General features: G+C 34.9%; 1 protein-coding gene across 1 annotated transcript in view; it reads left to right on the top strand.

Annotated features, from left to right (window-relative positions):
* Positions 1-15,035, top strand: part of ADAMTS6 (ADAM metallopeptidase with thrombospondin type 1 motif 6) — a 264,427-nt gene that overhangs the window by 127,455 nt on the left and 121,937 nt on the right. Inside the window, exon 10 of the mRNA XM_004608478.2 lies at positions 7,092-7,238. Coding sequence (XP_004608535.1) covers positions 7,092-7,238 — 147 coding nt within the window. The remainder of the gene's footprint in view (positions 1-7,091; positions 7,239-15,035) is intronic.

Here is a 15,035-nt window from a genome sequence, read left to right as displayed (position 1 = left end):
TATTATATTTATTTTGATCCCTCTTGACTCTATTTCCCGTCAGGGTAATACAATATGACCCAAATAAATCCTTCACACAGTGAATTTGTATCAAAACAGAAAATTACTAAACTGGGGGGTTCTCCCACTTTTATAGCAAGTAGTAAATAGTACTACTCTTCGATTTACCTCCTTTTTCAAAGTTATTCTGACGGGCAACCTAGGTAAAGACTTATCAGGACCTTGCAGACTTAACATACCAAGCAAAATGCAGGCCAAAAGAATATAGTATCCTCCAACATTTGCCCACTCCATTTGTCTCTTTTCTTAGTACTCTCCAAAAGTAATAATAAATAACCAGTCACTGTCACTGTCATCCCATTGCTCATCAATTTGCACCCACCAGTAACGTCTTCATTGTGAGACTTCTTGTTACTGTTTTTGGCATATTGAATACACCACAGGTAGCTTGCCAGGCTCTGCCCTGCGGGCAGGATACTCTCGGTAGCTTGCCAGGTTCTCCAAGAGGGGCGGAGGAATCGAACCCGGGTCAGCCACGTGAAAGGCAAACGCCCTACCGCTGTGCTATCACCCCAGCCCTGATTACCAGTATGTAATCAGAAATATGTTATTAACCATGTGAAACTAATGTGGTGAGAAAGTACAAGAGTGAAGGTGCTTGCCTTGCATTCTGCCGATCCAGTTTGAATCTCTAAAACCATGTGTGGTTCCCCATACAGCATGAGGAGAAGTCCCGAGCACAGAGCAAGCAGTGAGCTCTGAGTACCACCAGGTGTGTCCCCAAAGCAAAATAGTATCAAACCAATAAAATAAGCAACCTAACGTGGACATATTTTCTTGTTAGCACATATGAGGGTGGGTCCTAAACTTTCATTTGTTCCTTCTCTTTTTCTTTTTTTTTAAATTTTATTTTAGTTTTACAAAGTTGTTCACAATAATCGACTGCATTTAATATTCAAAAACCAATCCCACCACCATTACACCTTGCTACCACCATATTTCGAATATTTCCATCCCAAACCTCAAACTCTGCCACCAAAGCAGAACCCAAGTAATTTATTTTGTATTGCTTTTTATGATTAATGCTCTAAAAATGATCCAAAAAAGTTTTCTTAGAGAAAAGTGTGTGAATATTGTATTTCACCCAGGAACCATAAGCCTTTTTTTTTTTTATTAGTGAATCATTGTGAGGTACAGTTAAAAAACAGACATAGAAATTTTTGTGCTTTTGTTTCAGTTATACAATGCTTGAGTAACCATCCCTCCACCAGTGCCCAATCTCCACTCCTGATGATCCCAGTATCCCTCCCACACCTTCACCCGATACGCCCCACCCCACCCTGCCTATGTGGCAGGGCATTCCCATTAAGTCCTTCTATAAGAGATTAGTAACATGTTATTTAAGGTTGAGCCTTGCATGCTTATATATATAAATGCATATATATGTGTGTGTATATATATATATATATATATATATATATGCAGAATCCTGCCCCTGTGCCAGGCTGTGTTCACTGGGGCACTTCCGATTGGAGCAGGTTGAGTTTTCCTCCCCACCCCAAGCAGAGCCCCAGCAGCCGAAAACCTCAGGAACTCAGACAACCATGCTCAAGGCCACTTTCTACATGCTTGGACGAGCCTCACGCATGAAAGAACTTACAGAGGAACCCAGGTATGCAGGACCTGAGGCTGAGATCTCCAAGCCTGCTCAGATCAGGACTGGGCCTCCTCCACCCAGGTCCCCTAATTTCCAGTAGCTTGGCAGTCACACCCACAAACCACCCCTACCTCCATGTGATCTAATCAACAGCAAAGATCCAGAGACCATAAAACAAAGCTCCCGGAAGAGAGCTATGCAGAATCTTGCAGGGTAGAGCCTGGCAAGCTACCCATGGCGTATTTGATATGCAAAAAACAGTAACAATAATGGGCCTCATTCCCCTGACCCTGAACACAACGGGGACAAATGAGACATTACTCAAGCGCCCACTCAAGCAAATCGATGAGCAACAGGATGACAGTGATACAGTGATATAGTGATATATATACATATATATACAGATATATATATACATGTATATAGCTCTCTGTATATTTCCCCCTAAGATTAGTTGCCTTCTACTTTAAACCCCATCGAATGTGCTGTGCTTGGTATATCAGTGGTGTAAAGTATGGGATGTCACAGCCTCGGTTCAGGAATAGATAGACTCGTGTGAGGTTTGTCCTAGCGAGTGGAGAGCAACTGTGAGCATGGCAGCAATTGAGTTCTGCAGATTTTTGGCTACAAGGGCTGGGTCTGCCCCTCTCTGGGTTGCCCTGGATGAAACAGCCTGGCACGGGTTCTGAAGGTATTTGTATGGTGTATCCTCTTTCTCTTTTTATAAAACAATTTTTTGAAATTCAAGATCAGAGACGAGTTTGTCTTCTCTCTCTCTCTCTCTCCCTCTCTCTCTTTCCCTCTCTCTCTCTCTCTCTCTCTCTCTCTCCCCGTGTGTAGTGTGTCTGTCTGTCTATCTATCTCTCTTCTTTAGTTCTTGGCACAATGTAATTATCAGTCCTAGCAAGAACCCTATTGTTTAACATACATGATATATATTTATTTCTGTATCTCTATTTACTACTTCTTTCTCTCCCTTACCATAGTTAGTATTCTAATAAATTTGATGTGTAAAATTGATGTTTCAATTCATATGATATTTATAAAACATTGGAGGCTATTATATATATTCCCATATTTATTTTTAACTTTTAAAGTTGTAAATCCTTATAAAGGTATAGAGAAATTGATATTGTAGAAATTTCCCTACGTGCCCCATTGATCAGATTTTTAAAAAGTTAATATTTTGCAACATTTGCTGATGTCTCTCTGTATATGTGAATATTTTTTCAAGTTACTTGTCAGAAGTTATAAGACACTATGTCCTATTAGTTATAAGGTATTCTTAAATATTTCAGCATGTGTTTTTCTTAAAAAGTTTTAACTCTGTATAACCACAGTATAATTATCCAATTAGAATTTTTTGAACATCGATGCTGTACTATTATCTAATATATATAATCCATACTCAAATTTCATCAACTATCCCAGAAATACTCTTTATAATATTCTCTTCCTCAATCCAATATCCATTGTACTTAGTTGTGTCTCTTTAATCTTTAACGTGGAACAATTTCTTGGCCTGACTACATATGTAATTTTGGTTTATAAATATGGTATAGTATTATAGACATTGTTCCTTTTTCTTATTTTTCATCATTTTTGAGATCTGTTCATATTTATATGTGGACATCTATCTTGTTTGCCGTTTCCAACCAGTGCTTAGTTTTCCATAATATGCATTTGCCTAAATATGTCAGTGACAAATACCTAGATTATCCTTAGCTCCTTGTTTTCATCGATAATTCTCTCTTGATTATCCCCACATATGCCTCCTTTGGCAATGTTTCTGAAGTATATATCCAAAGATAGGCTTGCTGAATCATATCGTATCTGCCTATTTAACTTGACAAGGTACTGGCAAATGAATTGCTCTCAGTGAAAAACAGTTACTCTGGTCACACTACAACCGTTGAACTCTCAGATTCCCATTTCTGTATCCCACTGCCAGCAGTCTTCGCTAGCATTCTATTTTTTGCCACTGTGGTGGTTTTAAAGTATAATCTTGTTTATTATTCTTGATCACTAGTTTTTTAAAAAAATTTTTTGGCAAACTCTACACTAACAGGATTTTCTCGGCAGGGCCTCTTCACAAAGAGAAACATATTTTGTACTTGCCTAATTATTAGGAGAATCTTTTAGAGCTGTGTCATAAATGACTATTATAAACCTACATTTCACTTTGTGTTACAGTCAGGAAACTATTTGACATTGGTCAGATTCTTTTTGCAATTTCTTCAATTTGATATATAAGCTACAAAGTACATTTTTCTCTTGGACAACTGATACCTTAATCTTCAGGGTAGCCATCTGCATCTGGTACCATAAAAGATTTTTTTTAATTTTAAAAAATTTTTAAGTTGAATCACCATGAGAAAAGTTACAAAGATTTTAGATTTAAGTCTCAGTCATACAATGATCAAACACCCATCACTTCACCAGTGCACATGTTCCACCACCAAGAACCCCAGTATATCTCCCATCCCACCACCCTGCTCCCCACCTCCTGTGTAGCTGATCATTTTCACTGTACTCTCTCTTTACTTTGATTACATTCAATATTTCAACAGAAAACTCACTATTATTATTTGGAATTTCCCCCCCAAAATCAGACCTGCTGAAAAGGCATCATTTGATAATTTGTTTTCCATTGCTGAAAATGAAGAGCATATGAGGTCGTGCGGCTGCTGTCATGGCTGCATGGTTTTGGATTTCTGGTATTTTAGTAGTTAAGTCCAGAAAAAATTCTGCCAGAAGTCATGTCACTCCAAGCTCGTACCTCTGTTTAGTGGGCCTTATAAGATGGCAGTCACCACGCTGCTGCTGAAAGGAAAGGCCTAGAGAGAAAAACCTTCCCCCTGTCCCCTGCCCCTGGGTGGCATGGGGCTGTAGCTTAATTCACGGTCTAGAGGCATTTCTGCAAGAAGCTGCTAGATGCCGAAAGTAGTTAGTGGGCCTCTGAGATCATGGGCGTTCAGGAACAGAGGAGGCCTATACTAAAAGATTTTTAGTAGGAATAGAATGTAACATTTCATTTGTTGGAGATTTGAGATAAGTATTTTTCAAAGGCTTTTCTCTCATATATTTTTAAAAAGATATTTAAAAAATGTTATGCTTTGGCCTCAGAATAGAGCTCATTTGATTCTGTATGTTTTAAGTCATTAGGTCATGCCCAGCAAGTGCAAAGCTCTGAGTTCTACATACCACACCGCGTTCCAACACTTCACCAAAAAAAAGAAAACACAAAAAACTAATCAACCTTGTTGTGCATTTTTTAGTTGATGTTTAAAAATGTTATTGTTAAGAAATTGTAAAAAGGATGGATTATCTAGAATATTGCAAATATTGATAATGCAAAATAAAATCATTTTATACCTCTTTTAAGAATATTCAATTAAATTAATTGCCATTGCAATTGGTAACTCATTGTGCATCTTATTACAAAAGAGGCTGGAGAGAAATAGAGAAGGCACTGGCCTTATGCGGCCTTTTAATTTAACTTTTGACTTTGGGCCTCACCCAGCAATGCTCAAGGTTTACTCTTGGTTCTGAACTCAGAGAACACTCTTGGTGGGCTTGGGGAACCACTTGGGGTGCCAGGAATTGAAACTGGTGTGCTCTATAAAAGGCAAATATCCTACCCTCTGTACTATCTCTCCAACCTGAAGTAGTTGATTAATTGATAAAATATACGTCTAGATCAACAGTCTATAAACCCCATATTCATGTTCCTCAGGTCACTCAATTTAAGGCTCTGGAAACTATCATATACTTTGCTTTCTTAACTTATTCTAGTTCTTCTACCTGAATTATTCTATCCCTGTCTTATGGATATAATATATGTCATTAGTTTTACTCTTATGTAGTATTTATGAAGGCCAAATTCATTCAGACTCTTAAACATATCTCAAATCTAATCCTGCTTCTTTATTCAGTGTCTTAGTTCAGACCAACATCATTTCTCAACTGTAATGAACTCCTAGCTCTTCTCCTTGGCACCGTCCTATTACCACTCTAATGTTTCCTCCATAGAGCTACTATAATAACCTGTTTAAAATAGAGATGAAGTCCATATGCTGCTCAGAAATCTTCAATTGTTCTTACAAATCTTCCATGTCTCTTCACTGCCAATGGGATTATTTACTTTCACATAGTAGTTTATAATTATCTGTTCTCAATTACCTCTCAGATTTTTCTTCCACAAATATCTATGTTATATATCTTTTCTCACAAAATACTTATTTCCTTGAATACATATCATGAAACATTTATTAGAATGTCACAATGAAGACAGTCCTACTATTATTACATTTTAAGGAATATTAATTTACAGTAAATATGATCTTTAACTGATAAAAACTATAATTTATCACTGAGTATTTTTTATCAGATTGATAGCACTAAGTTATTGGGCAGAGGCATAGATGACAAAAAAAATAGTTTTAAAAAATAAAGGGAGGCCGTGGTGAAGAAAACCTGTTTATGATCCTTAATTGCATCAAAAATTTTAAGTATATATTTTGAAAACACAGACATAAAATTAAGACACATTTAATTCTCCTTTATGTATATTAATAAGAGAAGGGATTTCTTTGGTCCCTGCCTTCATTTCCCAAAGTGGGAAATACTTCCCCATTGGGGTGCTGGAACGATCCAGGAAGGGAGACACCACTTAAAGAGGAACTGGGGTGTGCTCATATTTGGTGAAAGATAGATTTTCAGGGGATTCTGAGTGTGTTTTGTTTTGTTTGGTTTTCTGAAAAAGGGGCAGTAGGCCAAATAAATTTGGAAATCTCTGGTTTACATCTAGAATGCAACAAATCATAACCATCTTTCTATAGTTTTTTTTTTGATTAGGTATTGTGAGATAGTATAAATTCATTCTAGTATGTTGAAAGTCAGATTCAAGGGACAAAGAATAGAGTGGGAAGGTCTCTTGCCATGATGTGGCCATCCCTTTTCAAAAGTTGGCATTCCTGAGCCCCCAGCATTGATCCCTGAGCACAGAGCCAGGAGTAATCCCTGACCACAATCAGGTGTGGCATCAAAAAAAGAGAAAGATCAGATTTCACTAAAAATGTCAATATTTTCTAACTATTATCTTTAGTAGGTTCTGACTAAATCTCAGTTTTTCTCATTTACAAAATGAGAGTTAACGCATATCCCCTGTATTTAAAGAGAGATCATTTGTATCATGTAACATTTGATAGTATATAATACATATAAAGGAAGTTAGAAATATATTACATATTGAATTAGTTCTTAGTCTCTCTAAGTTTAATCCTGTATTTCCTTAGAGGATCTGGTTTATCTCAATGAAAGGAATATGTTGATAAGGCTAACAAATAATTAAATAAGGCAATGAAGGCTATCTCAGGGCTTTCTGTTATTTTTTCTAATTTCTTTCTTTTATGTTTGTTCCTTGTTAAAACAGTTTTGGTATGAATCATGATGGAATTGGGAATTCTTGTGGGACGAAAGGTCATGAAGCAGCAAAGCTTATGGCAGCTCACATTACTGCAAACACCAATCCTTTTTCCTGGTCTGCCTGCAGCCGAGACTATATCACCAGCTTTCTAGAGTAAGTAATCTCTGGAGAATAGTGATGAATTGCTTCAGAAGTGAGCTACTGGTATAAGTCTACATGTGATGTTTCATACTTTGCATAAGGATCAATTTTTACAGGACCTACTGATATTTAAGGTCATTTCCAAAATAACTTCCATGAAACATTATGGCAATTTCCCATCCTTAAACAGAGTCGACTAAAAACATTTGAGAAACGGGAACTAGGACGCATATAGGGTTGATTATAATAAGTTCTAGAAATGTTCAATAAATGAGTCGTAGTATCGGGAAGAGTTCAAATCTATATAATTTAGTAGACTATAAGCCAAACAATAATTTGTTGTAATTTCATTTTGTTAATGAAAAAATTGACATTTGCAAGAATGACAAAATATCTATAGTAACAAACAAACAATAACAACAACCAAAATAAACACCCAGGAAACAAAAATTTTTCTTCGAAAATGTAATAAGGAATATCTTTGCTATGGCGTGGGAGCTTCTCTGCTGGTTCTTAAGGTCTATTTGAAGAGTCTGGTTTTAAATGGAAAGAGGAATGATGAGCTCAGGAGTAGTTCATTAGGAAAACAGACGATTCTCCGAACTCACCTTCATAGGACTTCAAGATTAACTTTATAATGAAATTAAGTTCTCACTTGCTATGTAAATTTGGGCATATTTTAAAAAACTTTACATACTTCAGTGACATCAATTATTAAATGAGTTGAGGTTATAATACTTCTATATTCATGTTGTTATGCATATAATTATATGGAATGCTACAATGGGTATAAAATACTAGACTCATTGTGTGGTAGATACTATTTTTCAAAATAAGAGTGTGGTTTTAAGCTTTATTACTTTATTATTATTTTCAAATGTTTTATGTCTTATTTTCCTAAGAAAAAAGAACATTCTGTGAAAAAAATGAATCAGATATGGAGACATGAAGCATTTGTCTTGTTCAATGAATATGATTATAGTACAAATTAAAAAAAATTAAGCTTTATGTAGTGTAACTTTTTTTTTTTCCTTTTTGGGTCACACCCAGCGATGCTCAGGGGTTACTCCTGGCTCTGCACTCAGGAATTACTCCTGGCGGTGCTTGGGGGACCATATGGGATGCCGGGGATCTAACCCGGGTCGGCCGCATGCAAGGCGAACGCCCTACCCGCTGTGCTATCGCTCCAGCCCCTGTAGTGTAACATTTTTTAAATTAAAAATTGCTTGATATTTTTAAATAATCAGATTATGAAACTTATTACATAAAAAATTTCTTTAATTTTTTTTTGGGGGGTTACACCCAGCAGTGCTCAGGATTTATTCCTGGAGCTGCACTCAGGTATCACTCTGGCAGAGGTTATGCACCAGGCTTCACTTGGGTGCCAGGGATCATTCCTGGCAGGGCACCATATGAGGAGCACACCAGGCATCAAAGTTGGTCCAGTTGAGGACAAGGAAAGCATCATACCTGCTATGCTAATCTCTCTAGCCCCAGAATGTATGTTTGTTAAAATCCCAAACAAAAGATTTAAATCTCCCATATACAAGGCTTTGCTCAACCAGAAATCAAATCATAAATGTTTAAAAGGGTCTCTCTTGTATTAACTTATAAATCCAACTGAAGGAATTTGAAATTTATTTCACAAGACTGTTCTTCTGGAGAATCCTATTGTAACCTAAAAAATTTTAATCGTGGTAATACGTAATTATAACACTGTACTTGTTTAGTGCCCAAACTTGGCAAAAGATTATAAAAACAGAACACAGAGAATTTGTGGTAGTTTTAAACTTTTGGTGGTTTTTTAACAAAAAAAAAACACCAGCCATATCATTTTCCAAGATGTTTTTAATGAGATCATATTACCTAAATTTTAAACATTGTTGAAGATCTGCTCTCCCCAGAAATCAAGTCAGATCTGGAATTTCTCCCTTGACTTGGCTCTTTATTTCATAATGGAATCTGGATGTCTGTCACCAGAAAGACAAACTATATAACATACTTAGTATTCATGTGTGTTTTTGAAGAATTTCCTCCTTTTTTCAGTACCTTTTATTTTTTTGTCCTCTATTCCTTTTCAGTTGCACAACCCCATTTATTAGGACTGTCTCTGTATCCCAACTACAAGAACCAGGTTTGATCTCTTGCCAAACCCTGCCTAGTTGAAACCGTGTTTAGGCTGTATAACACCATGTTTAGACTGTTAAACACTTTAAAAGGGAATCACTAAGTCGCTGATAAAATACAGTTAAGAAATTCCCACTGGTTTGATGGAAGATGTAAAATTATTACTAGTTGCAATGAGTCATTCTATTGAATCGGTGAAAACAATTAATCAAAAGACCAAGAGCATTATTTAAGTCTTATTTCTTCTTTGCTGTTTTGCATGTATAAACATGGTTAGTGTTTATTAGGTTCGAATGATTTGTTTATTCTGTATATTATAAAAATATTTCTGTTTTCACCCTTATAGGAATGCTCAAAAAGTTAAAGCCGTTAGTAAGGTAGATACAAAAGAAAGATTTGGGGAGAGTTGCCCATATACCCACTTTAACATTAACTGAACAACTCTGTAATCTGACCAAGGAATAAAGATTTTTTTAAAAAAAACACAAGGCTCTTTAAAAGGCCCATTTACTGACACCTCAAGGACATAATAGTAATCTTTAATTTCTCTGTTCCCTTTTATTAATGTAGTAACTTAATTGCTTTAACAGCTATGTGTAACATTTTAAAAATCCAGTGATATTTTTATCAGAGATTACATTTAAATTTGTGTTTTATAGTTGGCTCAGAAAGACTCGTAACATCCTATTTTTACTTTCTTTTCTCAAGAAAAAGAAATCTTGAAAGGTGACTTGTTTAGAAACTGCAGCTCAGTCAATAAAATGCATACCTTTCTTCCTTAGTGACTGTGTAGGCCAAAGATGATGGTGGATTTTAACAATGAGTTTTCTATGATTTATAGAGATTCACTATTTACTATGTTCAACTGAAAACAATTTCATGGCTTTAAAATGCCAGTAGAGTTTTAAAAAAAAGAAAAAGAAGTCTTTCATGTCATTCTGAAACACTAGATACTATTGATCAATCAGGAGATGGTGTTTACCAACTCCCAATATTTTTTTTCAGATTTCTTAAACTCGGTGATTCAATAAGTGGTTCATGAATCGCCCAGAAGCCGTCCTGATTAAATAATACAGAACCCATTTCCGTTAAAATGGACGTGTTATGCCAGCTTCTGATGTTTTCGACGACGGCTTTGCAGGTAGTGTCCTTCCTATCTGCCTGCGGGACTTACTTATTTACTTATTTAGAAAATAGGGAAAGATAAACCTGGTCTGATGGCTCAACTCATTGATGACTCTGGGCTAATTTACCAGGCAGTGGAAGACAGCCAAAAATCATGTAGGCTCAGTTTTTATACATTTTCCACCACTTACAGTGGTAGAAGAATAATTTCATTGAGCCTTCAAAAATTCTGGGGTCTCTATGAATCAATCTTGCTCTATTTAAACTAAAATAGAATTGAAATTCTGTTAAATTCTTTGACCTGTCAGAGATCCAGAACAAAATTTTCAACAGTTCCAAATTAAACAGGGACTAGTTATTTTCCGTATCCCAGAGAGGATGGAAGCTGAAGAAGAGGCAATTTATGGTGGAAGGTGAACTAGAAGTAGAAAGAAAGGTCAGGGTAGAGTTAGAGGAGAAACCATCTAAATTGAACATGATGGGCAAAACATATTTTTTTCTCTTAGCAATTTCCTTGAAGATCAATATCAATAATCCATTTGATGGAGAACAGTTTTATAAAAGGGACCTCTTCTTTACATGGAATCCAAGAAACAGCTTGGCAAAACAGGTGTCTCCTCTTTCCATTTATCTAATAATTAGGGGGCACTTGAACCCATTAATATCATTGACAACTTATGGTAACATGTTTAGAAAAACTTGCCAAAGTGAACCATTGTCAGTACAATGTGTATTTTTTTAACTGCAAGTTTGGTTATATTCAAGCACCCCAGTCATATAGAAAGCTAGAGAGAAAGATCTGACTTTAGAGTAATTTTGGAAAGTAATGTATTGTTAGCTTTGTAAATATTGTTAGAGCAATTATGAGAACATAATAGACAAGACAATGGACTTGCCACAGATTATACAAATGAATTTATTTTCATTAATTTAGGCATATTTGCACAAATTTGTGGACAAAAAAATGGATGACATTAAATGTTAACTTTTTGTTGTTGTTAAGAGACTGTTAAGACTTGTATTTTACATAAATAAATACAAAGATTATTTTAGATATATGGAAAGACTTAAAAATAAAATTTTGCTTTCTTTTGGGTCACACCCTAGAGTGCTGAGGGTTTACTCCTAACTCAGTGCTCAGGGTACTGGTGATAGAACCCAGGTCAGCCAGCTGCATGCAAGGCAAGCACCCTATCAGCTGTAGTATTATTGCTTTGAACTGATATGTGGGAAATTTTTGAAGGTTTAAGTTTTAGATTATTTTAGATGTATAAATGGATACATAGAAAGAATAATTAGATTGTCCTACTGTGTTGTAGAGTGAAGTTGTATACTTATAGTATAATGTAAATGAAAAATAAGTCTAAAATTGCAATTAGGAGTATATTCTCATGTGCCTGGAAACAAAGCCAAGAGCACATATTTTCCATAGGGTCTGTAAATTATAGTTGAAGATTCAACTCTGGCTCATGTTCCTATTTTTAAGGCTAATTTTAAACTATGTAAATAAGATTTCTCTAAATTAGCAGTAGAGTACATAAAATATGACTTTGCTCTCCTGCTGCTGCAAAGGTATCTAGAAGAGTAAATATACTTTGTTTGATTACTAAGAACTTCAGAATCAAAACTTGTTTTCAGTTTTTTACTCCCTCTTGCAAGTTTAAACATAAAGCCTATAAATTTAGTGATTTTTATAGTGCTTTATGTATCAACTACTATAGGTTATTAATAGAGAAACGCTTGTGGTGAAGTAATTATAGTTCTACCTTTTTATTTGCTTTTGGGCCCCACCCAGTGGTACTCAAGGCTTACTCCTGGCTGGTTTCTGTACACATGGATGACGTCTGGCAGGGCTCTGGAGACCATCTGGGTGTCAGAGATTAGACTCAGGATGGTCAGAAGCAAGACAAGTGCATTATCTGCTGTACTACTCCAGTATCTAGTTCTCATTTTTTTTTCTTTTTGGGTCACACCCAGCAAAGCACAGGGGTCACTCCTGGCTCATGCACTCAGGAATCACCCCTGGCGTTGCTCAGGGGACCATATGGGTTGCTGGGATTTGAACCCGGGTCGGCCGCGTGCAAGGCAAACGCCCTACCCGCTGTGCTATCACTCCAGCCCCCTAGTTCTCATTTTTAACGTGTACAGTTTTGCTCTGACCAAGTCTATATGTGCTTAACAATAGTCAGTTATCCAAAGCACTTCTTAGATGGAATCTACCAACAGTGTTTTTCATTTCATTTATTGATGAGTAACATTTGTTTTCTGAGTGGAAAAATGCAATTATGACACCAATGAATAATCCATCTAAGTTTAAAATAGTATTCGATGAGATAATTCAAGAGGATTTAGATATATCACTGTTATTATTTTTATATATTTGCAATAAGAACACTGTAGTTCAGTATTATCAGAATTGTATGGTTATATTGATTAGCTAAAAATCTAGATTAAATAAAAACGGTCATGTAAGGCAATAACAAATCTTACGCGTTTAAGAAAAAAATGATTTGTACCAAGAAAACTATACAAAATAGAAGAATGAATAAATAATCATGGCATGGTCTTTAGGGGAATATTAAAGTGCAACATCAAAGAAAAAACTACAATTATACTTATCAACATGACTGTATCTCATATTTATATATTGAGTGAAAGAATTAACTCACAAATGAATCACTCCTCTTATATGGAGAAGACAGCAAGGAAGATAAATAATTGGAAGGTGAAATTAAGAAAATTATTATAATAATTAGAATATTAAAAACAACGAAAATATTAGAGTATCAACTATTTCTTGGGGGAGAAAGGGCATGATAGGGGAAAAAGCACTTGGGAATTTTCTAAGGAAAAAGAGAATACTTTTAGACTTCAATGTGCATTTTTCAGATCCACTTCTCTATTTTCTACACCTATATTTATAATATTTCATAATGTATCCTGTGACTCAGAGGCAAAGAAATATCCAGGATTATACTTTTAAAAGACTTTTCCCTTTATAATTTTTTCTACATATTTAACTTAATCTATAATAGAAAAAGACAGATTTTAAAAATCATGCATTTTATTGGTCATACAGTTCTCAGAATTAAAATTTGAAAACTACTATGCCCTCCAAAATACTTTAATTGGGATTTATCTCTTTGTACCAGATAGCTTTTATAGGAGGAAAATGAATATTCATTTTATCTCCAAACTGTAGAAGCAACTTAAGTCAATCTTGCAATTAACCCCATGAACCAATTAATAGTGAAGACACTTGACTTGCAAGTATTGATCATTTGTCTACGTATAGCAAAATCCATTACAATAGGCCTTTACTGAAGCCATACTGCAAAATGCATCTTTATTTTTTGAAGACTAAAATAATGTTTTTTGCATATCTGCTTTTTTTTTTGCTGATGCTCTTTTCATCTTCTGTAAAAATATGCTAGGAAAGAAAACCAATACATATCTAGATTTTTAATTAGACCACATTAATAACAAGCAATAGATGCTTCCATGGAGCTGAAACAAAGTCTAATTTTGGAATAAACTCTCAGGAGAACTTCATTACAGGTGACCAAGTCAATAGAATTCTTTGTTGTCTGGATGCCTTTGCAGTGGCCATCTGATTTGGTGCTTTTTAAGTACATGAACTCTGGGAACAAGAACTTTAAATGAAGTAATTATTCTTGCTTCCACCTGGGTTAAGAAAATTTTCAGTTTGCCATTAGGAAGGCATTTTTCCCTCAGGGTATCTAATCTTAAACTCTTTTTAGGGGTCCACATAATGTTTCGTCTAAGTTTAGATTCATTTTCTGTGTTCTTACACATAATTATGTAAAATAATTTTTAGTAGATTTTGAGTTGTGGTCACTTAGATGAATACGTTCATACTTTGTTTTATAATGTTATTGGCAAACATTTTAATCTATAGGGTCCTGTACATAATTACTTCATTACACAGTTTTAATTTTTCCAACGATTTATAGTAGTACTTGAAAAAATAATTTTTGTTTTATATTAAACTCAGTTCATAAATATTTTTATAGTGTTGCTGAGATGAAAGTGGTGTACTAGAATAAAAATGAAAGAATGAAACTACTGAATTGCTTATCTCTCTTCTCTCATGATTATTTTAAAGCTTGCTCACTTTATCATTAACCTAAATGAAAAATTTGAGATTTACTATAAAATTACATTTGTGCCAAATGTGTAGACCCCTATAGATTAAGTATGTTTTGGATTCACAAAATAAAAATAACTTGTTATTTTAAAAAATTCATCGAAAAATAATGTTCTTACTAAGGAAAGCATCAGTTTCTAAAACATGTAATAAATAGAAAGTTGAAAATATTTTGTTATAAAGATGAGATAGCTGGTTGAAAAACAATTATCCTTTATCAGTTAAATACCTTGAGCAATGCCAAATGAAATGATTCTCATTTGTAAAGTTCATCTGTAGTGCTGTCCCATTTTATTTTATCATCTAAGTGTTTTTATTGATTAAAAATTAATCAAGAGGAACATAAAGGAAAGGAAAAGAGTACTTAAAACAAGTATTTTATTTATTCC

Source organism: Sorex araneus, chromosome 1 (assembly GCF_027595985.1).
Source record: "Sorex araneus isolate mSorAra2 chromosome 1, mSorAra2.pri, whole genome shotgun sequence".
NCBI lineage: Eukaryota > Metazoa > Chordata > Mammalia > Eulipotyphla > Soricidae > Sorex > Sorex araneus.
This window is presented reverse-complemented; position numbering and strand designations above follow the sequence as displayed.